The sequence below is a fragment of the Nyctibius grandis genome, chromosome 1, assembly GCF_013368605.1.
Source record: "Nyctibius grandis isolate bNycGra1 chromosome 1, bNycGra1.pri, whole genome shotgun sequence".
Classification (NCBI taxonomy): domain Eukaryota; kingdom Metazoa; phylum Chordata; class Aves; order Nyctibiiformes; family Nyctibiidae; genus Nyctibius; species Nyctibius grandis.
This window is the reverse complement of record NC_090658.1, coordinates 115,448,256-115,474,815: the sequence shown is the minus strand read 5'-3', so window position 1 is coordinate 115,474,815 and position 26,560 is coordinate 115,448,256. Positions and strand designations below refer to the sequence as shown.

The 26,560-nt window shown below is 37.5% G+C and overlaps 1 protein-coding gene across 2 annotated transcripts in view; it reads left to right on the top strand.

The window, feature by feature from the left end:
* Positions 1-26,560, top strand: part of MBOAT2 (membrane bound O-acyltransferase domain containing 2) — a 99,546-nt gene that overhangs the window by 59,334 nt on the left and 13,652 nt on the right. For both annotated transcript variants that reach the window (XM_068406184.1, XM_068406193.1), the window contains 6 exons: positions 3,450-3,505; positions 14,172-14,226; positions 15,057-15,240; positions 21,501-21,693; positions 24,702-24,805; positions 25,160-25,224. In XM_068406184.1, the coding sequence (XP_068262285.1) occupies positions 3,450-3,505; positions 14,172-14,226; positions 15,057-15,240; positions 21,501-21,693; positions 24,702-24,805; positions 25,160-25,224 (657 nt within the window). The remainder of the gene's footprint in view (positions 1-3,449; positions 3,506-14,171; positions 14,227-15,056; positions 15,241-21,500; positions 21,694-24,701; positions 24,806-25,159; positions 25,225-26,560) is intronic.

Genomic DNA, 26,560 nt, shown 5'->3' with positions numbered 1-26,560 from the left:
GTAGTCACACAGCCCTTAGAAATAGAATCATAGAATACCAGGTTGGAAGGGACCTCAAGGATTATCTCGTCCAACCTTTCTTGGCAAAAGCGTGGTCTAGACAAGATGACCCAGCACCCTGTCCAGCTGAATCTTATAAGTGTCCAGTGTTGGGAAATGCACCACTTCCCTGGGGAGATTATTCCAAAAAATGAAATAGAAAGTTTTGTCTATATGTGTTCTCATTTTATATAATGAACCTAAATCTATATTTGACTTGAGCTGTATAGCAGCAAAACAGAATTACATAGGCAAAGTAAAAATATACCATATTGGTGATTCTTCTTTGTACTGCAGGCTCAGAAGTGAAGCACAACGTTTCCTATAAATAAGTTTGCTACTGTGATGGTGCTTTTGTTGATTTGAGGGGGAGTATGTATTTTGGAAAAAAAAAGAGATGGGGAGTGTTTGCTAGTCTTGCTTAAAAAAATGCTTTAAATAATTTCCAGAAATACTATGAATGGCAGTGGTCTTTGTAGTTTAGTATTACCTGTGTTGTGTAGTAGAGTTGTGCTTCCTAGCCTTGTTGCTTCTCAGTCTTCATTGGTAACAGGCATGTAGTCCAGAAACTTAACTTGTAGGCTGAAGCCAAAAGCCTTTATGGTTAAGTTCATATTTTCTGTCATTTTTAGCTGTGTCTTACCTTCTGAAACGTCTTTCTACAGTTATGCCTATGTCCAAGTGTCTGCCTTCAAGCGAGATATCCAAGTTGCAATTGTAGTCAGTGGAAATTTGATCGATGTAGACAGTAGAGCCTGGAGGGCATTTGAGCTGACCCGCCACTAAGTATCTACCTTAGCATGAACTGGGTCACTGGCCAGATGCCCCGGACTCTATTGGCTAGATCTCTACTGGGTATAATGAGAACTTGCAACATAGACATATGCATAAAGACACTTTAAAACTAGGTTTACTGATGTTGAATTAAATTTCACCATTGCAGTTAGAACTGTAATCCTAATGCTGTCCCTTCCAGTTCACTGTAGGGCCAAAGTGTACAAACTTGGCAGTGATCAAAGCTCTGAGCTGACTCTGGAAACAGTATAATTGCACTTGTTTGTTGCTCTCAAAACCATTAGTAGGGCTTGAGCACACCGTTGCTCAAATGCGACTGTGCAGCTTTCAGATAGCAGCTGTCTCTGTGGCTCTGTTGCTTTGGTGTTAGCTCAGAGATTTCTGCTAGGTCTAAACACATCCAAAGATTTATGAGATCTGTGCTCTGGATAGAACTGTTCTGAAGCCTAGATCCAACTCTCTGATTGTATGTTTGAGCTGCCTGATCTAAATCATCCTTTCATGCACCAGTTTGGGAGCTTGATGATGTATGCATATCACATTAAATCTCTGGCATATACTACATCTGCTCCCTTGAAGCCTGAGGCAGAGGTTACTTCCAAAACAGGAAAGGAGAGAAAATGAACCATTTTCTGGCCATTTTCTGTAAATTTTCTCTAGTTCCAGGGAAGGAAAGCAAGCTCAAGAAAATAACAAAAGTTGCCTAACTGGCTGTTGAACCCCAGCACCTGCAAGTTCTTCCAAAGATGTTGGCATGGATTCATATAGTGGTTAGCCCCAAAAGAGCTTTGAATGTCTATTTACCTAGGTATTTCTCCTAGCATGCCATGCCCATCTGAGGTATCCACACCCAGAGAATCTGCAAAATATTTGAAGGAAGGTATCAGTGCACTGACAGTGGAGAAAGCTGAGGATACTTCACGCTGGAGGTGCAGCTGCTTGTGCAGAGCTGTGTGGTCCTGGCTTCAGTATTAACAGGTCCCAGCTGCCAGTGAGCCTTCTACTGCCTCCTTTGCCTTTCTGCCAGCACCTAAAAGGAATCGTTAAAATCGTGGTTTACAGCCTCACTGTTCCAGGAAGGACTCTTCCTCTTTTAGTCTGTAGATTGTTGCTCCTCAGCCAAATCTCTGAAGATACTGGAATAGCCACTTGAGAAGGAAGAAAATACCAGGGTCTGCTGTAGTAACAGTGACAGATGTATCAGCTAGAATTAATGTAAGGTCTGAGCGAGCTCCTCCTGGGCTCCATCCTTCCACCAGCCAGGATCCATGCTGTCACATGTCCACTTGCAGAAGGAAAACCTATTATGTTCTGAATTAATTGGGGATTTCTGCCAGCACCAGACTGGTCTACAGCTTAAATGCTAGAAAGAGATACGAGGGATTTCCCAGGCTGTCTGTTCTTGTTTAGTCTTCTTCCTTGCTGACCCTTGCCTGTCACTCTAGTCTTGGTATCAAGATTTTGGGGCATTGATAATAATAATACAGTAAAAAAACCTTTTTCCCTGATTGCATTTTGAGGATTGGAAATATTGTGTGTTTTGAAATAACCATAACCTAAAAAAAATTAATTTGACAGACTGAACCATCTGGCAAAATACTGGCTTAGCCCTGTCAATGAAGGAGGACTTGATGGCTCTTGGATTTGTTTTTCTGTGCCAACTTAAGTATGTTATAAAAAGGCCAAGTGCAGTCAAAAGACTTGAACAAAACTATGTGCCCATCCTACAGTGCGATTATTTTGTTGTGGTGGTTTGGGTTTTTTTTGGTCTCTAGCTCAGATACTACTAGGTAAATACAGTCCCTGATATATTTTTGAGATCTGATTTCAAAGTTAAATTTCTAAATTCTGGTAGTCTACTTTATGCTTTCCCCCATCCCCTCGCTCCCCCCAGTTAGGGGGCTAGCAATGCTGGGATTTACATCAGTCAAAAGCTCTTAGATACTACAAAAATGGTACAGTTTCTCAGTATGAAGCTAACGTGCTTAGCAAGGGAAGAATATCTCTTGGACAGTTTAAGATCTGCTCAAGCGTACCAAATTCAAAACAAACTAAACTCTGTTGGAGGCAGCATAATTATGCTGGGTTTTTGTCTTGCCAGATATATTTACTTGAAGCAAATAATAATTCTAGATGGAAAAATTAAGCATAGGACCAGGTGTTAGTAGAAATGGTAGAAGTGGTCTGCATATCTAAATAAATTATAGTACTGTTCAACTTTGGTATATTTTTATTGTCCTTTGCTCACTGCTGCTGTAATTTACAATGCGTATAAATGCTCTTACTGCCCTTTTTTCTTTACTCTTCCCACTGTAAAAAAAATAAACTATGTTAGTAGAAAGTAAATGTGAAACATTTTGACTGTTCTTGTGGAACCTAATGCAGCAATAAAAGGCATGGGTTATTGAATACTATATCTAAGGATTAAATTCTTTTCATTTCATTGAATGAATGGTTTGAGCTCCAAAAGCTAATCCACTTTGTCCTTGTATTGAAAATCTGTCAGTTGAGAGTAATTAACCTGGACTATTAGTGTAAACTTTCCCTGATATTTACACGTGAAAGAAAGTCCTGAACTTTTTTCTAAATTATTCTTTCTTCCTTTTTTGTAACAGTCCCATGATGATAATTACACAGAAGATCACTAGTTTGGCATTTGAGATTCATGATGGTAAGATTTCTTTAAACTGTGTTTAATTTTCCATACAAAATACATTTAAGGAAAGTTAGTCATGAGTCAATGAGTTACTTTAGTCCAGTTTGTGTTTTAGGACAAAATATATTTTTGTGTCTCAGTTGATCCTTTTGATGCTTACTAATGGAAGTACCAAGAAATGTTGCTCAGACACTACAAAAACACTGAAAATGCTTACATAGTGCAGAAGATACTGCTTATCAGAAGACCAATGACACTTCTGGGGCCAGTGACCAAAGACCACTGACATTTTTTTGGGCTGGGGTATTGATCCTGAGAGCTAAATAATTTCCAAATTCAGAGATCACTGTTGCTGACACATTGCTAGAAAAAATACATGTAACTTCAGTTGTTGAGCACCTCTTGTTTTAAAATGCTGTTAGTCTCCCCCTAATTTGTGCCGTGTATACTGATTTTTAAAAAAACGTTGTATATGTTTCATTTTGTTTATTATCTTAATGCTAATGTTTCAGTGTGAACAGGGAGATTATCTAATTATGTTTCTGTCTTTTCTCCTGTCAGATTTATCCATCAGATAAGTGGGCCCTAGTTGTGGCAAAAATCAATCCTAATGTTGGCTTTTGTGGGTAGGGTATCTAGATTTTTAGTTACCTTGAAATTCAAAGGAGTAATTTTTATTTTAAAGTTTGAAAATGTCATCAAATAAACCTAACTGTTTAGCTTGAATCACTTGAAGCTACAGCTGTCAGTTGAAGATTTGGGAGTGTGGCCCAATGTTACCAAATTTCTTTAGTAACATTACATAGGGAGTTTAATACATTTTTGTCTCATATGCATCCTAGCTTTGGTGCTGTTGGTGTTTTATTTTTTTCCATTCTCGTTAAGTTACACTGTCTAGACATTCCTGTAGACAACAACATGCATGAGTATGAAAAGTCATGAAAAGACCTTTTTGTAAGAATTCCTGTATGAATGAAAATAAATAATGCTGGGAGTATCTAGTTGGTCAAAGAAGTTGATGTCTAACTTCCAGAGAAAATATATTCAGAAGTATTAGTCTTGCAAGCTGTAATGAACTACAGTACAGAGTACACAAGTTAGAGGAAACAGCTTATTATAAGGAAGTAATAATTCTAGTATCAAAGATAAATGCTTCCTTTTACTATTATTTTGCTAGAGGAGAGAGCTATGCTCAATTTGCTGATAGCATGCACTAATAGTGGAGTTGTGGTATGGGACAAGCATGTGAGTGTTCCTGGTAATCTTGAAACAAATGTTTCATTTAGTCAGCTCTATTCTTAACTTCCATTACAAACTAAACTAGATTTTTTTTGTACTTAATTCAGATAACTTGTATTTTCCTCATAAGCCCAGCTTATTTTCTGTCTGAATTTCTAGTAGATATTATTGACTTCTGAGTATCAATCTTTAAATTTTGTTCCTTGTTGACCTCATATCAGAGATCCTCTAGAGTCTTTGTCAGCCTGTGGGGAGTAGCTGATAATATATTGGAAAACTTTCTCTCTGGTCGCATTTGCAGTTCAGCAGAGTCCTTGACTTGAGCTGGATGATCACTGTTGCTGGGAGCACAGTGTGAACATTACTTCAAAAGCTGATGTGACCAATATGAATTTAGAAGCAACTGCTAGTTTGGTGTCAGGAGATGCTGAGGAAAGATATACAAGGGAAACTGAGATTGTGTTAAGCAATGGTTTTTAACAATGGGCAACTTAAAAGGGGTCCATCATGAGAAATTAATGAAAACAAGCCTGCTGTAAATGGGCTGTTGTTCACTGTACAAAGGTCCATGCTTCCACTGGAAAATACTTTGAAATACACTGACGAGGGAGGAGATAATGTTGAAAATCATTATACTGAGTGATTAATGGCCCTCCAAGCCTCTAGTCACATCAGCTTGGCTATATTAATCACCAATTACTTTATTTCCCACCCTTGTTTTTAACCAGTATGTCCAGGGTGAGGTAATGAAAATAAACAGCTGAAAGAAAAGTATTGGTGTGTTGGAAGATCTTGGTAAGCTTTAAGACTGTAGCTGTAGTTAGGTTGGCTTTATGGTAAAAGCAAGTCTTCTGGACCTGATCATTTCCTGGCAGCCTGTTCATTGTGTTCAGCTGGTTTCAGTGTTAGATTTGAAGGTCCTGGAGAGACCTGGGTGTAATCATGAAGGCTGCTCACTCATGCTGCATATTAAAGAGTCTGTCTAGCTAAGTGGATGTACTTGATTCCAAGTTGAACACTAGTGTGGAATCCCATAAATAAATAACAGCTACCCCTATAATTGTTACAACCCTGTGCACTTACTGTGGGCTTTTTCTTAAGCAGGAAAATTCTATGCAAGTTGCATAGGATTAATTTAAGCTTGCTGTATAATACTGGCTTTTCAGAAGGTTGCATGGATCACAGATTTACCCCTGAGTAAATTTGAAGTGTGCCTTTGGTGTACTCTGATTTGCATTTTGACCTTAAGCCCTTGATAGTTTTTGCTTTCTTACAGTTTCTTGTTACTCAGATGAGCACTGCCAAAAATGAGTAGTCAGTACATTAAGATTTGCTTTGTATTTCTTGCTGATTATCTTTGTCGTCATACATGTATATTCTAAAGGCAGAAATGTTTTTACATGATTTGGAGACTGCTTGTGTCCATATTAATTCTTTATGGCAAGATTTAGATTTATTTATGCAACACTTCAGTCTAATGACAGAGTTAAGAGAGAAAAGGAATTTTTTCTACTTCAGTTCCTATATTCTGGAGTACCTTTTTTTAGAATCAAATTTAAAACTAGCATATTTTGGAGAAGAAAAGGTGCATTGCGGTTATTCTAGAAGCAGGGAGCTTGTCTACAGGTGTGGTTTAGAAGGGCTATAAAGTGGAGGTTTGTACTCAGATGAGAAATTTCTAGCTAAGAGATGGTGGCAAGTAGAGAGGCTTTTGCAATTTAGTTATAAGGTACTAAAAGTTAAGCAGGGAAGAGGAAGAGAGATACTGTCACTGCTTAACTCTGTATCTTGCAATGAGTTCATACTGCCTTCTCCCTTTTTTGCTTGTAACCCACCCATCCCCAGAGAGCATCACTTATTTTACTGCAATTCTGTATGAGATCAGGGATCTTTACAGGAATGACCCATATCCAAATCTAACCTCACTAGTCTGTATGCGCCCTGGAAGCTTGTTTTTAATTCTAGTGCTTAATGAATTGTAAACAAAGAGTCTCTTCAAATGTTTATATTCATAACCCATCGAAGTTCTGGAGCTCACAATGTTTTTATTTTTAAATCTTCAAGAGATTCAGCCAGCAAAACTAGGATTGCTAGACTTTATATTTGGTATTTAAAAGGAAAAAAAAAATTCTCACAGCTTCTTCCAACCTCATTCTTATTTCTTTTCTCTAGTTTAAACTAAATAATACATAAAACTTTAAGAAAAAAAATAATTTTTTAAATGTAATACCCATCTACTAAACATGAAATCTAATTATTCCAAATTATTTCTTCATTTATTATGTTGCACTTGTCCATACAAATGTGTGTCTAGATACAGGTAAGAAACCAGAACCATAACGCTCTTCTATCATCTGCTTCTTGATTCCCAGGGGCTTTTCTCACGTGTTTTCTGACCACAAAAAAATAAACTCTTTGTTCCTGTGTGTACCCTTCTCCCATCCCTTATGCCTTGGGTTTCAGCTCTGTAGTTGCTACTTTTTAAATGTGCTTTTCCTGGAATGCTGCTTGCTTTTTTTTCCTAATTATTATTTCCTCCTATGTATCTGGTACTATCCATTTTTAAAAGCGACAGAGTAGACATTGATGCTGATCTGGTAAGGCATCTCATTTACTGACAACTAGAACGAGATAGATAGTACAGGGAATATGCAACTTGAAGGACTGTTTTTTGTGGGTTGTTTTTTTTTTTCACCTCTGCCTTTTAGTTTGAATGATATATTGGTGAAATACAGTTAAAAGCTAGTCTTACACCAGTGTTTTAGGTCTCATTGACTTTGCTCCAACAGCAGGCTATTAGGACAGTGGCTGAATTATTTTATGCTGGTTTTCCTCATATTGCTGTCGTATTATTACGAAGTTGTAAGATTTCCAAATAGGCCATTAGAGCCTATTTCCCCCTGCAAAATAATGAATCACAGAATCACAGAATGTTAGGGATTGGAAGGGACCTCGAAAGATCATCTAGTCCAGTCCCCCTGCCGGAGCAGGATTGCCTAGACCATATCACACAGGAACGCGTCCAGGCGGGTTTTGAATGTCTCCAGAGAAGGAGACTCCACAACCTCACTGGGCAGCCTGTTCCAGTGTTCGGTCACCCTCACCGTAAAGAAGTTTTTTCTCATATTTATGTGGAACCTCCTGTGTTCCAGCTTGTACCCATTGGCCCTTGTCCTGTCAGGGGATGTCACTGAGAAGAGCCTGGCTCCATCCTCATGACACTTGCCCTTGACATATTTATAAACATTAATGAGGTCACCCCTCAGTCTCCTCTTCTCTAAGCTAAAGAGACCCAGCTCCCTCAGCCTCTCCTCGTAAGGGAGATGTTCCACTCCCTTAATCATCTTCGTGGCTCTGCGCTGGCCTCTCTCTAGCAGTTCCCTGTCCTTCTTGAACTGAGGGGCCCAGAACTGGACACAATATTCCAGATGCGGCCTCACCAGGGCAGAGTAGAGGGGGAGGAGAACCTCTCTTGACCTGCTAACCACACCCCTTCTAATACAGCCCAGGATGCCATTGGCCTTCTTGGCCACAAGGGCACACTGCTGGCTCATGGTCATCCTGTTGTCCACTAGGACCCTCAGGTCCCTTTCCCCTACTTTCCCCTATAATCTCTGTCCAGTATGGCCTCTGAGAGGAGAGATATCTCATGTTGTGGTACTACACCATACACTTAGAGGTTTTTCAGACAATGTTTGGTGTTTTTGTTTGGTGGTGTGGTTTTGTTTGTTTGTTTGTTGGGGGTTTCTTGTGTTGTTTTTTTTTTTCTTTAAATTAGAGAGTAAATTTCTTGTTGGTTTGCAGCTAATGATCAGTCCCATCCAAACAGCAGTACCTCCAATTATGTGAGTTGTAATGGTTTTGTTAGCTGTTCTTGGATAATGTAATAGTGTCAGAAGTATTGAAGAATGTTTCTTGATTTAGTTGATATCAACATTACTTCTTTATTTTCAGTTAACTAGATTCTTTGCTTTTTACTTTTCTCAAAGGCAAATAATTCCCTATTCAGAAGACACTATGTCTTTCTAGAGGCTGGCAGACAACTTTAGTATTGGTCTGCTCTGGCTTAAAGGGTGGAAATGTGGATGTACTGAAGTATTTCTGTACATTAGATGTGATATTTCAAATTTATTTTAAATAATTACCTACAAAACCAGAACAGGATTACCAGGCTGAATTGCTGATTGTAACAATGTGACCCCATGGTAAAAGGGAACATACCGTGTTTTGGCCAACTTACTTTTGTGATTAAGTCACAGAATCAATCAGGTTGGAAGAGACCTCCGGGATCATCGAGTCCAGCCATTGCTTGCCCTGAGTCCAGCCATTGCTTGCCCTGACACCACCATGTCAACTAGTTGTCATTTTTGTTGTAGTGAGAGGCAGTCAGAATGTTGTTATGTCTTTGAAAATAAAGGTTTCATAAACTATCAACGTGCTTTTGTGATTTCAAATAGGTCTTATTATTATTCTTATTATGTCTTTTAAAAAGTGTTATTTGGGTGGTTGCTGTTGTGAAAGTATAAGCAAGAGAAAAATTGAACAACTCTTGAGACAGAGAAATGTGCACTTATGTATGTAGAACTAAATACTCTTAAGGATTTTTTGATAGGTCATCATGACCCAGTTCCACTTTATAAATGCTGGTATTACAGCAAAAAGCTGCAGTTGTTCAACAAAGAATGTTGTTTTCTAATTCGTCTGTTAATTATGGCAGTGAAACCGGATTAGTGTGGTGGTGTGTATTTTTTTTTTTTTTTTGATAACTTGATGCTTTCTTCTTATGTCGAGGAGCTTCTTTTAATGCTCTCTCCCAATTGTTTCTTGATCTATATTTATATATGGGTATGTTTTAAAGTGCTTCCTCTTGTGTTAGTGATAGCATGGTTGTCACTGTTTCAGTATCAGTTACCAAATCATTTTGATTACAGTAAATGTCATTAGTGTTTAAAGGAATTACGTTGTATTTCTCCCATCCTAAGTCTTCACGTGTTGTTCTGGGCCTATATTTGCTTGCACGGCTCTCTGGATATCAAGACTTCTCATTTTTCTTGCTTTTTGTAGTTTCTTTGCAGTTTTACTCAGCTGGCATCTGTGTCTGTTTGCTTTTGTTGCTGCCAATGTGCTAGTGACAACTAAAACTGTTATTGTCCGTCTGTCTTCTTCAGGTCTTAAAATACTCTAATAACAGTATGCATTTGGGCTCAGCTGGTGATCCATTTCAGAACATGGAATTACAATTTCCTATAATTACAACAGAGCCTGTGGTATGATCTCCATGTTTAAGTATTATTAATGTAATATAATCTTATGTCTAAGCATTATTAGTGAGTTACTGATTAGCCAGATTTCGTGCAAATACAAAGGTGGATATATTCGAGCAGATTAACCTCAAAGCTGGGTGGTGCTATGATATAGTTGTAAACATTGTATTATTGTAGTGAGAGCACAGTAGTAGTCATAATATGCCTTAATAAAGCCTATATGGCAGGATATTGGTGTGTACCTAAAGCTGTTGATTTTGTTACCATTAGGATGTGGTCTCCTGAGGAGGAAGGAAAAGATGGAACTTCCTCATGATCTAGACCACTGGGGATAAATTTTATTACTGATGATTTACAAAATTCTTTTACCAAGGAAGGAGTGTAGGAGTATTTCCTACCTTACAGATGAGAAAACTGAGTTGTAGTTGCTGAGTGACCAAATGATTTCACCTCCAACAGATGTTCGATAAAACCCTTTTTCTCTAATCCCTGCTGTCTGATTTGATGCCACCCTAAAGCTGCAGCCATTGCAGTAGTCTTCTGCTTTGGGACAGGAGAAGACAATTCTCATAATCCCCAGAGAAAGGTTACAAAACTTCATGAGTTCCTTAGCAGCAGCATGCTGTTGAAGTGGAGTTTCTTCATCTCCGATGTGGAGTAGGTAGGGAACAGGTATGATTTATGAGGCCTCTGTTCCCATGGGCAGGTACACTGCCTGGGAAATATTGAATGTACATGTATTAATTCATCTCATATTACATAAGCATCAATGTAAGAGCGCCTTTTCCATATGTATTTTCTATGAATTAAAAAATGTTAACAGTAGCTTCCTGAAAGCTTTCCAGAGTATGACAGAGGCAGAGATCAATGGTTTCCTTGTTCTTGCATGCTGTGCAAAGATGATAAATGGGCCTTCAAGGCACTGAGAAGACATTTAAAAAAAAAAATACAGGGAAAGCCACTGACCTGACCTCAAAGAAGCTGCTGACTGGAGGGAAATCTTAATGAATTAGGAAAATTAAAAATTAATGGAGGCTTACTTGTGTGCGGTATGTTTGAGACAGCAAGTGTATTGCTCACCAGGTTATTTAGGCCTTAAGTGACTTCTCGTGTATGTATGTATATAACTTGAACCCATTTTAAATATGCCATTTTTTTTTCCTCACCCTTCCAAAAGTATGGGTCATATTTCAGTGGTTAGATTCTTTTATTTCATGTTTGAGGTTTTTTCCTCCTTTTTCATACCACATAAATGATGTGAAATCTTTCATTTGACTAATTATTTAGTCATTAGTCTGGCTTTATGCAAGTCCATTTGGACACACTTGGTGACTACTGCCCCTTTCTGACTTAAAGGTAAAATATTCATACGGAATACAACAGCTTCTGCGCTGGTCAGTTTGCATTGTACATGCTGTGAGAGGCTGAAGGCTCTGTACAGGCTATTGCCCTACACTAGTCATGTCGTGTGATCTACATCTATCTACAGGAGTCTTTTCTGTTTAAGTTTGTGTTAAATTCAAAGATTCACTACCTGAGAACTGTAATCTTATGGCCTTAAAGAAACATGTTTCTCCGGCATTTTTTATTCAGTATAGTTATCAGTGTAGAAATCTTTGGTGTAGCACCAAGGAGAAGATGTGAAAATATAATGATGGGGAAGAGAAAGTGCTTGCTTGAAACTAGGGGTGATGCTTTGTCCTTCTATTTCTTGCCTTGAGTGGGTGTGAATGGGAGTAACTTTCCACTGTGAAGGATCAGGACCAAGGAAGGTATTTTTCCAGGTCATATTGGAAGAGAAGAGATAGCAAGTTGCTAACCTCTCTGTATTCTCAGCTTTGAAGACTAAAAGCACAGTTTTAAAGTCATCAGTGTGTATAGGTCACGGTTCCCAGAGCCACACGAAGACAACAGAGTTATCTTCTCTTTAGATAACAAGTATTTCCATGAGTCGTAGAATTAAATGAGGTTTGACTTCCCCTTCACCCACCAATCTTTTTTTGTCTTAAGCCTGGCTGATTTTGATATCTAAAAAATAAATTGGCTCCAGTTAAAACTTTCCTTATGCTTAGATCAAATATAAGGGCTCCCCTCTGTGGCTTTACTGGCATCAAGGAGTGGGGTTGAAGGCAACATTTCTGTGAGTGGAGGAGGATCTTCTATAGAATCACCTATTTTCATAATGCACATTGGGAATTCATATCTATATTACCTCTACCCTTTCATCAAGCTTGGTTAGAAATTGGCTGTTGGGTTTAGGCACTGCTAGGGAGGAAGACAATTGAAGTGGGATTCCATAAACTTCATTTCCTTTAGGAAGGTGTGCTCATAAAGATAAATTTTTTTAGTGCTTGCGATGGCAAAGAAAACTTGCAAATGTGAATAGCAGGGCATGGATGTATGCGCTAATGTCTGAATCAGTGGAGAGGCTGCAGAAGGAGCTGAAGTGGTCATTTTGGCAAGCAGTGCTGGTTGGTATAAACCAGGGCTGTCTAAAGGAAGGAATTCTGCTTCTATGCCCCTAAATTAGTGTATTTAATAATAATTTAAAGAGTTGAAGGTCATATTTTTGACTTTTCTCTTTTATGGGAGTACAAATTTTGAAGCCTGTTTTTCAGGGGTAAGCCACCAGCATTTCAGAAAGTGCCGCATATGGCAAAAAGGTAAACTCAGTCTTGCTGCTGAACTTAGACTTGGCCTGCCCCCTTCTGCTAGTAGGGGTTAGGGCTTCTCGGTAGTGCTCATGAAAAAGACTTGAGCACCCTTTACTGTTGCACCTGCTTCACTGGACCTTGTTCACAATCTTTACTTGCAGCATGAAGGTGCTCTTGAGGTCTGCCGTAAGTTTTGAAGTGCTTAAATCTATCTTGGACTGTGGTCATACTATACCTCAAAAGTGCAATGACTAGTGTAATGTCCTGGGGTTACTGCAGTGTTGAAAGGGGTTTGGGGCTTGTCCAATTTCCAGGACTGGGAATAAAGGGTTTTAAAACCTGCAGACTTTGAAATCATAACCAATATAGGGGAACACTTTTTACAAGCCTTATTGTCAACACTTATTACAAGCCTGCTTAATGCTTTCTGGAAATCCATGTGATTTCAGATTTAGGCACTGTTGGATATAACTGAGGATACGAGAGTTTGTAATTTTGTCAACAGTAAGAACTGTTTGATCCAACTCCAGCAAAAATGTTATGCGACATAATACCTCTGAAATTACAGAATCACAGAATGTTAGGGATTGGAAGGGACCTCGAAAGATCATCTAGTCCAATCCCCCTGCCGGAGCAGGATTGCCTAGACCATATCACACAGGAACGCGTCCAGGCGGGTTTTGAATGTCTCCAGAGAAGGAGACTCCACAACCTCTCTGGGCAGCCTGTTCCAGTGTTCGGTCACCCTCACCGTAAAGAAGTTTTTTCTCATATTTATGTGGAACCTCCTGTGTTCCAGCTTGCACCCATTGCCCCTTGTCCTGTCAAGGGATGTCACTGAGAAGAGCCTGGCTCCATCCTCATGACACTTGCCCTTTACATATTTATAAACATTAATGAGGTCACCCCTCAGTCTCCTCTTCTCTAAGCTAAAGACACCCAGCTCCCTCAGCCTCTCCTCATAAGGGAGATGTTCCACTCCCTTAATCATCTTCGTGGCTCTGCGCTGGACTCTCTCTAGCAGTTCCCTGTCCTTCTTGAACTGAGGTGCCCAGAACTGGACACAATATTCCAGATGTGGCCTCACCAGGGCAGAGTAGAGGGGGAGGAGAACCTCTCTCGACCTGCTAACCACACCCCTTCTAATACACCCCAGGATGCCATTGGCCTTCTTGGCCACAAGGGCACACTGCTGGCTCATGGTCATCCTGTTGTCCACTAGGACCCCCAGGTCCCTTTCCCCTACGCTGCTCTCCAACAGCTCTGCCCCCAACTTGTACTGGTACATGGGGTTGTTCTTGCCCAGATGCAGGACTCTACGCTTGCCCTTATTATATTTCATTAAATTACTCCCCGCCCAACTCTCCAGCCTGTCCAGGTCTCTCTGAATGGCTGCGCGTTACTTGAGGACCTAAGAAATTACATTGCAGCATGAGGTTTGTTCTACTGAGTAAAGAAACTGCTAATTAATGTGGGGGGGTTTAGCTTTTCTTTATTTTTCCTTTTTGCTGTCTTCTTCCCTAGGAATGTTTCGGAAAAATGAAGATTTGACTCCATCACAGAGGTGCTTGGCTGTAAGGTAGGCTTTCAGACATCTGAGGGTCTCGTTTTGAGGGTGGGAAGAAGCTGGTGCTTTGTGTGCTTTATTAATGCTCTGTGGAATTGCTACAGTTCACATTCAAGACAGAGGGTTTACAAACTCATGTAAAACAGATCCATGCCTCTTAATATTTGTAGCTTAATTCATACATCTGTTCCCCTGGAAAATATCACTAGAAGTGGGTTTTATACTCATTTAAGAAAAACATTCTAAGTTCTATCCAATCTATGCAAATTAATGCCATATCAGACAGGAGACTAGTTAACATTTAGTACACATATAAAGTAGCTGGTGAAGGAACATCCTTGTTTAATTCTGTTTTTCAGTATTTAACTTACCTTTTCTCCTTTCTTTATTCAGGACACTTGAAAATAGTATGTTGTCTCAACTTAAGGCATTTCCTTAATTGAAATTATTGCCAGTTAACACAAACCTTTGTTTACTGATTCAGTTATTGAGGGGGAAAAAAAAAAAAGAAAACATAAACAGCTGAAGAAACACTTAGGGAAACACCCTTACTTCTCCTTCCCCAGGCTCAGCTTCAGTCAAACACCTCTACTGTTCAAGGGGAAAGTGAGGTTCACAAGAGTTCACAAGATCTGTCTGAAAATGCTCAGTACGGATTGGAAAGAAATACTATGTGTAGAATGTTTTAAGCTGTGATTACAAAAGGCACACAAACTGCTTTTCCACATGTGGTATTTACTGCAGCTAGAGTAAGCAATGACGTGGAGTATGACTTTTCCTACTGTGGAAGTTCTGTAGAACTACACATTCCATCTCACGAGTTGCTTGTCTTTGAATTACAGACGCATGCCAAGTCTACTGGAGTATTTAAGTTACAACTGTAATTTCATGGGTATCCTGGCAGGCCCGTTGTGCTCTTACAAAGACTATATTACTTTCATTGAAGGCAGATCATACCAACTGCAACAGTCTGAAGCAAATGGGAAGGAAGATACAAAATACGAGCGAACGGATCCTTCTCCAAATGTAAGATGTATGACTCTTGCAGTGCTGATGCTTATGTAATCATTGCATGAAAAGCTTGGTTTGCACTACTCATTTACAGGCAAAACTTCTGAGCTGTATCTGGAGTTCATTCATCAGCAGTATAATCCACTATTCGAAAAGTTAAATACTTATTTTTTTAAGGCAGGTTTTCTCCATGGTTTCCAGTCTGGATCTTGTGGATAAAAGCATATTAAATTGGAGCTTCCTAACAAGCTTGTATGGTAAAAAGCCGTCTTTAACTTAAACCAGTTCATGCATGTTTCCTTCAAAGCATATCCTGTGCATAAAAAAAGTCCTTGTAAGGACAAAGTGCACATTTTGTCATTTGAAAGCTGATGAGACTTAAAAGTTCCAGCAAGGTTTCATGAACGTTCTCGAATTCTACTGTTTAACGTCTTCTTGCAGCAAGTAGAAAACATTCATATGTAACAAGTCGAAGAACACTCATAGAAGTAGTTTAATTTTTCTTGCTTTCATTCATGTAGAGAGGTATTAAAGATGGATTTTGATTTGAAGGTGTAGTAAATGATATACTAGCCATAACACTATGGCAGGTAATCCATACAACATATTTCTTTTGTTCCATTGTTGGAAAAGAGACCAAATACATACAGGAGGAAGTCCAGCTGATCATACCTTACAAGAGATATTGTGTGGCCTGAATTAAAATCAGAAGCTCCCAAAGCTTGTTCCTTTTTAAATTTAATCCAATTAGTTTAATGCTCAGGGTACTGAATATTATCTTTTCACTCTTTTCATGTTACCTTAAATAGGAGTGTATCAGACTTTTAAATTTGTGTGTGCCTGAGATAATTATTACCTTACATAAAAAGCAGAATTATCATGAAGGCATTCCCACGTGTAGCTGCTTGTCTCATCCTACCATCTAGAGGTTACCATCCCCACAGCTGGGCTAACAGGGAGTGCTTCCCAATCAGTTGTGTCATCTCCAACCACTTCATTCTGTTGAATGTGGATGAGGACTCTTTGCACGTTCCATTATACCCATCTTGTATGGTTGTAGTAACTTGCACCACAGGAATGTAAACTCGTGGCTGGAGGATGGTAACACTTCAAACTGCTCCACATGTTGACAAAGCACCTAAGCTCATAGAAGTGTGCTGTGGAGCAAGTAGTTAGGAAGGGCAAAAGACACGGGAGAATTCCTTGCATAGATTGGCACCTCAGAGTCCGTAGTCTGCGTTGATGTGTTGTATTGGCAAAGTTGCAGACACTTCTTTTGTTTTTAAACATTGTTTTGGCTCTGTAAAGGCATCATATCTTATGTACTAAAATCCTATTTCTGCAGAAAAACATTATGTAGTAAAATTATTGCAAATAAATGGAACTAACTGCCAGTATCAGTACTTCTGGACATGCATCTACTGATTGCCTGGTAGGACTTCCTAGCTTTTTACCACATAATCTTGCTAGTAATCTGAACAAACTCAATAGAAATAAATGTAAACCTATGATGGATTCTTCCTTCAGGTAAGTGGTTTTCCTTAAAATTAATTGCTCTGAAGATGCTTGAAACTTTTTGCAATTTATGCTGCATTAGCTTTTGACATAAAAAAATAGAAGCTGTCTATGCTGTTGATACTTCATCTCCCAACTGGTGTTAGAGAAATCTGGCTGCGTTTTATAACACCAGGGAGTATTGTGTGCTTTTGGAGAAATATGGATGATAGAATTTAACTGCATTTGCTGCATCAATTAAAATATTCATTGTCTTGTTCTAGAAGAATGTTTAAATACCGTTAACTTCATATTAATACTTTAAATTTGTTCCTTGATTCTCAAGTTAGTATTTCAAGAAGAATAAATTGTTAGGTAACTCAAAAAATAAAATGTAATGGGCATCAGCAAATGTTAATGTCTCAAATGAAACAAAAAATCCTTCAGCTGAGTTACAGTAAGTTTCATTTCTTTGTTATGTACAATACTTACCCAAAGTAGTTCATGCCTACCATGAGAGTATATCCTCCTCTATACTGTGTGTTGACTGCATGATGTTAACTTGGTTTAGTATTTTTGCTGTGTTCATTGCATGTTAAATGAATCAAGTCAACATATTAAAACTTATTTCTTATATCCCTCCTATTGTGCCTTTTTGCAAGCTATCAATTGTTGGTGCTCAAAGTGGTGTCAACTCTGAGAAATTAATATCTGTCTTTGTAAGTTTCATTTTATTATGGCTATGCTTAAAATACAAGATTCCTGTCAGCAGATATCTGCTTTCTTGCTTATTATGCAGGCTCTTCCTACAGGTTATAAAGTTCTTGCTTAATTACCTAAACTTTACCTGAGATGCTAACCTCCCCAATATAATTTGCTTTAATATAATTCAATATTATGTTAAGTTCCGTATTGATTCTTTATCAACCAAGAACAAAGTCATTCAAATAAAAGTTGTAAAGATCCTTTTCTACTCTTTTGTATATATTTTTATATATTATACATGCTTATACAGTAATATATTTATAAAATTCCTGAGCTGAGTGAGTGTTTTACCTTTATTGCTTCAATTAGAAAGCTGTTTCTGAACTCCTTTCTCTGATTAGGTATCTGGCTTTCAACCTAATTATATTCCCATTAATTTATGCATGTTTCATTTTGTCCTGGTACTGTCTTTTAGCTTCAGTACCTTTTTCCCTTCCTAGTCTTGACCACATTTGATATTTTTATACAGGTATGCCCAGTTTTTGTTCATCAAAACTAAATGAGCCAGGCCTTTCTACATTTTTGTTGTAAAATAGATTGTATATTCTATTTCACAGGAACTCAAAGTTATTCTGAAGCCTATGGTCTTTTAGTTTCTTAACAGAACAGTTATTTTGATATGTTGAAAGCTTTAAAGAATGAATGAATTTAAATTTCAAACTTTTAAATTAGTTACTTCATCGTTGTAAAAACCAACCAACCCTCCTGTGAATGTGCAATCCAGTGATTTACGCCTTAGCAAAGAAGCTTATATCAATAACCTAGTTAATTAAGCAGCAGGAAGTGAATTAATGTTTTACGAAATGCATTTCTATAGGTAATTTCACTATAGATTTTGGTGTCAGGTGAGGACTTTTATTTCTGTGTAAATATGTTAAAAGCTTGAGTGCTATAAACAAGCCTCAGGCTGTAGTTTAATAATCTATTTAGATCAACCAAAGTATAAACTCTTGCTGAATATGGTAGGTTCTGCCTGTGGGTTCTGGGTCCTTTGCTTATCCTAGCAGTGCTAACATGCATTGCACTGCGTTGTGGTCTGATTTAGATATTTGATCCAGCCTAAAACTAACTTGTCATATAAAAAAAAACAAACAAAAAACCACAAACAAACAAACAAACAAAAACAAAAAAAACCCCAAAAAACACCAAAACCCAATGCAAAACAAACAAACAAACAACAAACAAAAAAAACCAAGAAAAAACAAACAACACAACACCTCTCCCCCTCAAAATGCCCAAAGTCTAGTTTTTCACCTCATTTGTTTCTCTAATTTGACTCAGTAGAAGGAAAAAGAGCAAAAACTTGCAGCCAAGGTGAGGAGACAGGGCAGGACTGCTTCTTTGCATTGCAGCCTGTGTTTCACAGAATCACAGAATGTTAGGGATTGGAAGGGACCTCGAAAGATCATCTAGTCCAATCCCCCTGCCGGGGCAGGATTGCCTAGACCATATCACACAGGAACGCATCCAGGCGGGTTTTAAATGTCTCCAAAGAAGACTCCACAACCTCTCTGGGCAGCCTGTTCCAGTGTTCGGTCACCCTCACCGTAAAGAAGTTTTTCCTCATATTTATGTGGAACCTCCTGTGTTCCAGCTTGCACCCACTGCCCCTTGTCCTGTCAAGGGATGTCACTGAGAAGAGCCTGGCTCCATCCTCAATGGATGTTGCTGCTAAAAAAAAAATTGTAGAAATACATCATTTAAATAATAAATAAATTAAACCACCTTCCTCCTACAGTATTTTTTCTACAACTACAAATTGAAAACTGCAGAGTTTATTTTTTAAAAGTACAATTTATGACAGAGCCCTGTACGAGTTCATTATTTTTTTCTTAAGATAAATTTTTTTGAAACTCTGATGCTTTTCCTTAAAAGAAGGGCTTTCACTTCCACAATTTAGTTAAAAATCTTCAAAGAGTTACTAAGCATATTTTGTGTTGAATAGGCAGACTAATGATTTCTTTTTACGAATAGAAAAACTGGTAAATAGTGGCAGTGGCAAAAAGCAGGCCTTTAAACAGAGATAACATTACTTTCAAGTTGCCAAAACATGTTTTGAGACTTTGTAGAGATCTTCAGATGGAAGACCCTATTTTATATGTCTATGCTTATATTTTTAAGTTGCATGTTAACGTTACCAGCCTATAAATACTGTTTCTCATGCTAAATTGAACATGACTTTTAATTCTGGCTGAGACTTTGAAGTTAAATCCTTGCAACTGTCTTCAGAACTTTGGGGTGATGCCTTTTGGTGTTTACAAATACCCAACTTTTGCATGTGTCAGAGATTGCATACCAAAAGTAAAGATTCATTAGTGTTAATAATAACTGATTTTATGAACATTCATTTCTCTTTAAATTTCTGAAGAAGTTAAGCTAACTGAACTTTCACTCTGCTCTGGCAAAGAGAGAGATGGATTAATAGTTGCTAGAAAAACAAAGGAACACTTTTAGAAAGTTAATGCCCTTTACTTTGAACTCTTGTAATAGAGTAAAATATTAAATTGAAGTTTATTAGAAAGCAAGTAGAAACAAGTAATTAAACACCTGCTTTAGTTGTTAATAGGTAGTTGCCTCCTGAATTATCCAGCTGGTTTGTTTCATTGGCTGTGTTTTCTGATTCTGTCTGAAAGAGCTTCTGAGATGCCATGTGAAATATGTGCAATATCCAAAGTTACCGTCACCGTTTTACAGTTTTTTCAAGTCTAATTTTTTTATCAGGTTGTACCACCTCTTGCACCTGTGTGTCTGGGTGAATCTTTGATCCTGTGTGTCTCGCAGAAATCTGTGTTTTTAGTTGGGCACTTAATGCTCCCTTCTGTATCATGGCACAGAATTACTCTTTATTTTGGAACTAGATATGTGAAGCTGCACTCTAACTGAAGCAGGACGTTATCTTTAAAAGTTTGGGCAGGTATATTGGAAGCAGGATGGACAGAAGAAGGATTCTGGTTATCTTTTTGTTCTGATGCTTCAAAGAAAAATAGGTAGATTGATTGTTTTCTTGCCAAGTTTAGTGTCTGTAGAATTGTAATGTAAATTAAAGCTGAAATGTTTAAATTTAAATGTCGAGATTACTTACAATCGAAACTTTGAAATTATACTTAAATGAACTAGCTCTCAAACTTCTCTTCTGTAGGTGCTTGGTTAATGTGTTACTTCAGGAACTTGCACAGAATGTGGTAGCTGCCCTTGGGATGTGGATCAGGCTAGTGACTTAAAGCAGTCGATGTCATGCATTATTGCTTTGTGTTTTATAATAGAGCCTTAGAAATGTTTCCTAAAAATACATACTGTTTAGTGTGGTGGTTATAGGTAACTGAATTTTGAGAAAATCTGAGTCCAGGTCCTACCTGAACAACATATTTTTACATGCCTGAGCATATTATTTGACCCCTTATAGCTTGATCGCTCTAGCTGGGAAAACAGGTCTGTGTAGAACTGAGGTATTCTGGCTGAAAATTTATAAATTACTTCAGTATTTTAGTTGGTTTAGAATTTAGATGTTGTAATAATCTAACAGAGATGACTGATAAATTGAGCTGGGCAGCCGTTGAACACCTGCATTATGCTGAAAATTACCAAAAATGAATTGGAACTTTGCCATTGTTTTTGGAATCTCTGCAGTAATTGTACTCATCTTGTCCTAGTTTATATGCTTTGTGCTATGATGTCTTAACAATTCACTTGCCTCAGTAATTTGACAATAAAATAAGAAAAAAACTGGAGTTGCAAAAGGTGTTCCCATTGTTGAAAGGGTTTTTAGAGGCTCACTGTAGTCAGATGGGATTTGCTGTGTTTGCCAGAAGAAATAGTGCTCACAAGTTAATCAAGATAACAATATTCCTTGAGCCTCTATAAAATATTACTAACTATTTTAAAGATGGTGTTATGTATTACTGAAAAATTGACATATATATACATCTGTTTAGGGAAGGAAGATTATAATTTGCCTTTGTTTCCAGAAGATTAACAAAAAATGAAGCTTACAAAGTCTCCCATCTTAAACTTTTCAGATAGCTGTGGCACAGAAACTCTTAATCTGTGGACTGTCCTTACTCTTCCACATGAGTATTACAAAAACTTTGCCTGTGGAATACAATATTGATGAGAACTTCAGAGCTACAGCGTCATGGCCTGTAAGGCTTTTCTACCTATATGTGTCTCTTATGGCTGCCAGACCCAAGTATTATTTTGCATGGACTTTAGGTAAGTATAGATATTAAAAAAAAAAAAAAAAAACAAAAGAAAGTATGTATTGAGTTTCATTTGAGATGCTGCACACTAAGCATGTGTTAAAAAGTGGCAGTGCCCTCTTGAGGCCTTAAGAAAACATGATTACATTGAAGTAGTATGAGGTATTGTCAAAGTATATTGAATGGTGTCTCTCTTTTTGAGAAACAACACTTACCATAGATCTAAGCACAGTGTTGTGACAGTGTTGCAAATGAGATCATGGTCTCCTGAACAAATCTGAGTGAAACATAAGGTTTTTTGGAGAGTGATAGTGTTTTAATGAGCAATGACTTTTGTTTTTTAAAAATTGTAGTAAATCTAGTCTGATATACAATTCCTGATTTTTTTTTTTTTTTTACTACCTTGATTTTGGCATATCTTAAAAGTTATTCTAAGCCTCTTTCTGTGTGTAGTTATCAGTAATTTGCTTGATGTTATTCAAGCATGAAGGAAAAATGAATATATTGAAATTCAGATACATCATAGTGTTGTTAATAGTAGATGGCATTCACGGTAGTATTTTCAGAATTTGATGGGTGACGCTTCAGTTTTAGTCTTTGTTTACTAAAAGTTCTAATGACCGAAGGGATAACGCCCATAGTCACCGATTTAAGACACTGAATAGATGATAGAATTTAAAGAATGTTTTGCCTTTCACTTCACATTTTTTGAAAAAAAAAAAACCCCACAAACTTATACAACAGCAAAATGCTGTATTTGTGTAAACTGACATCTTGGAAGTGGCTCACAAAACAGATTTCATCAGCTTCCTCCTCCTCTCCAGTTTTACATATTTGTTTCATGGGTTTTTTTTTGAGAGAATCTGTGGGAAACAATGCAATAAAGAAAGCTTTAGTGCAGCAGAGCAGCATGACTCATTTACAGCTGCTGGTTTCATTCCTGGTCAATGAATGAAGTGCTTTCAGCTTGTCTGGATATAGTAATTCTGGGGCTTGTTGTGGAATGAAATAATTTTGAATATTGTCCTCTTATGCACCAGTATCGTTGGTAAAGCGTTGGAGTCATCTGAAAAATGAATAATCGTCGTTGTTTTATTTTCCCTGTAATACTTCAGATGGATTTCTCCTTTTGGGCTTGCTAGCAGTGTAGAGCTAGCATTCCTTTGGTAAAACACTGAAGAAAATAAACTATATCAACTCTGTACTTTTAGCTTGCTAAATAGCTTTTTTTACCTTCTTCCTTCTACTTTACCTCATGTAAACTTCTAATGGTATGAGTAGAATGTGAGGGGGCCTTAACAGTTTTACTGGATGTTATGCTTTTGAGTTGTACATTACTATACTTTGCACTTAAGAAAAAAAAACTCTGTTAATAAAATGAATTACTTAAAATTAATACTTACTAAAATGCTAGTTAATAAAATGAGTACTTACTCTAGCCGTAGTCTTTGTACTCTAGATAGCAAAAGATTATGGAGTTATGTCTTAGCTGTTTCTAATTGAGCATAAAATCATTGTCTAATGTTTGAAGTCAACATCAGTGCTATCAGATGTATAGCAACAAATTTTGTTGCTTTCAAAGATGTTTTTAAAAATTGTTATTGATGAAGAAATATAAATATTATAAATTACCCTATATTAAATCAAATATCACGAAGCCATCTTCCAGACTGGTAGATAACTGGAGAAACTGAACTTCAGGAAAGAAACTGTTTGAGTCAATTGCTTCTTTTACTTTCCAAATACACTGGATTAATACCTTGAAAAAGTTGTTAAGAAGAAAGGAAAATGCAAAAGATATTGATTTCTCTTACATGTCACTTGTATAAAGTCAATTCTTTTTAACGTGGTAATACAAACTGAGCAATTTGTCTTGCCTTGCTTGCTGTAATTGAAAATGTGACAATCTAATTATGGTGCTTTAGATGAATTCTGAGCTAACAGAGAGGGCTCATGCCCTGTAGCTAGAGGACTAGCTCTGTATTGCTTCTGCAGAGCCTTTTGCCTACCTTGCTTCCAATTCCTCAGGACTCCTCTGAATGGGGAGAGGAGCCGGCATTCTTCTCCCCATGGTCACTTACTTATCCATGTAAGTGGACGCATGGTTGGGTTCATGCCTCATAGATACGTGTCCATGTTTGGGTGTGTGCAACCAAGCACCTGGCTCAACAGAGGCAATATGTGGGAAAAACCTCGTTTTCTTGTACGTTGCCATCCTAATTCGAGAAGTACAGCTGAGGAGATTTTAGTGTGTGAGCTAACAAAGGTGAGGCAAAGGTGATGACTGAAAGGGACAGGCGGTATTCAGACTGAGATCCTTTGTATTTTCTTGCATAGTGCAGAAGATGGTAGCAGCTTTTTCTCCTAGGGAAAAAATAGTGTTTACTTTGAACTATTTGACCTTTGACATGCATTGTAAACACTTGTCATTCAGAAGTGGTGTTAACAGTGGCCTTGTGCCGTTAGCGGAAATGTAACAAACTCCGCATTGCTTAGTAAATTACTGTTTTCTTCTGTTAGGTTCGCATTGCTCTGTGTGGTGCTGTAAACGTGCACCTGCTTGAAGTGAATCGAGCAATTTTATCTTTATGCTTTAAACATCACTGTTGCTGCCTACTGAAGACCAAAGACATGCATCTGGGTGTTGAGCTGCTATCTCAAATCATTACAACCAGCCACTTGCCTTGATGCATCTCATTGAGTTTGTTTGTCTGTCAAATTGCTCAAGCAAGTCTAAGTAGGTGGTGTGAGAGGGGGGGAGACATCTGTACTGTGAAGCTGATAGTGCTACTTTTCATTCTTTTGCTTTTGTACAAGTTTTTTCATTGAAAGCCGATGTGTTGCTTGGATTATTTGCTGTTTGTTCAAGTGTGTTAATAGAGTGATCCTCAGTATATTAAAGAAATAAATATGTAGCCTTTAAAATGTGATAAGTATTTTGAACAAACTATATGTCGTGTGATGCACTATTTGAAATAGAGGCAGTTTATAATTCACTTGTTTCTTTGTGTTTCATTGCAGCAGATGCAATTAATAATGCAGCAGGGTTTGGTTTTAGAGGCTATGATAAAAATGGAGTTACACATTGGGATCTAATATCAAATCTGAGAATCCAGCAAATAGAGGTTTGTTCATCGCTCTTTCAGATAAAATATTTGCCCATGTAGGTAGTTGCTTGTAATGTCAGTAACTTTTCCTACGCATTTTGTTCCTCAAGATAGTGAATATATTCCAAGTCAGAAATGACGTGTTCACACCCTTCGGAAATGATGGAAAATAGAGTCTGTTTTGAACATGTTCTACTTGTCAGTTGACTGCCAGAATATTTTGTGGTTATAAGTAGTTGAGTAAATACCTTATTCAACTCATCACAAAGTAGTTTGTTGGTTTTTTTTTTATATACTTTATATGTCAGAATTCTGAAATATTTTGTAACATTTTACAATTATGGAAATAATTAGTTTGTTTTTACTTTACAGTTTTCCACGAATTTCAAGATGTTTCTTGATAACTGGAATATCCAAACAGCTCTTTGGCTTAAAAGGTATTTATTTCATAAAGGAAAGCTTTTCTCCATTGAAGTTTCTTAGATAAATATGTCTTTGAAGATAATTTAACATTTAAAGCTAAACCCCACGAAACAGTACGGTTGTTCTGCATGCGACATTCTTATAATACTTGAATTAAAGCTTCTGAATGTAGCACTTCTATCTTAGTGTAAACTATCAGGTAATGATAGAAACTGGTTTTATTCACTGGTTGTAGGGAAGCTAAAATGTGTGCAGGTGTCTCTCTTTTTCCCTCTTGGCATTCAAAGCAGTCCATGTTGCTGAGAGCAGTAGTCAGAATGCACATCCTGTGCTGCTAGCCTGGGGAAACTGCTTTTTTTTTTTTTTTTTTTTTTTTAAGCCACACAGTGGTACAGGAACTTCCATACATTCTGTGAGAGAACTTTCTGCGCTCCTTCTGTAACGAGTGCGTGGCAAATACCAAACCCTACAATGTGCTAGCAAAAAAACGCGCATGAGTATCCCTCAGATATGCTTTTTTCCTTGTGTGAGAAATGGATATGAACTAAATCACTCTGCTTTTACCACTTCTTTGTGGTAATTAGAAAGTAAAAAAGTGTTCTTGAGTAGTACGCGGATGTTGATTCCCTTCTCCCAGTGTCTGTATAGATGATCTTTTCTGAATAGGTGTGAGTTTAACTGAGACCCCTATCTTGGGATTACTCAGAGGATTTTATCGCTTATTCTAGGGTGTCTGGCAACAGGATGTTGCTTCCACCAAATTTCTTTATACTGTATTCTCTTTCTTCTATACTTTCGTCCCTAAATATTTTTCTGATCCAATTAAAAACAGAAATGGAAATTTATATGGTAATTCTAGTTGACTCAATAGGCAATAGAATCTATGGCTAGGAAAGTCAGTATGGAAGAATTGCATGCTTGCAGGTATTGAAATATATTATTTAATAAAGCAAAAAAGCTATTTTAAAGTGCATTTTAATTTAGAGAACAGAAGTTTTTCAGTATTAAAACTTAATAGAGAAGGTTGTGTTCCAACGAGCTTTCAAAGCTCTTAAATTGAATGATGTTAAAGTAAAACTCCTTTTAGTGGAGATGAGTACCATTTCTGTTAGGAATTGAAAGAAAAAAATGCAAATCAATTGTTCAGGGTGACATTAAAAGATGATGTGAAGAAAAATTAAAGCATCTCCTCTAATAAATATTTTTAAGAACAATTAAGTTCAATTTAAGAACAATTAATTGCTCTTAAATTTTTAAGAACAATTGTAGAAGAATCTTTGAGGGTAATATAAATACATATTGATTCTGCCACAGTGGAAGGGAGAACGGTGGGTGTCATCTTAAAGATTT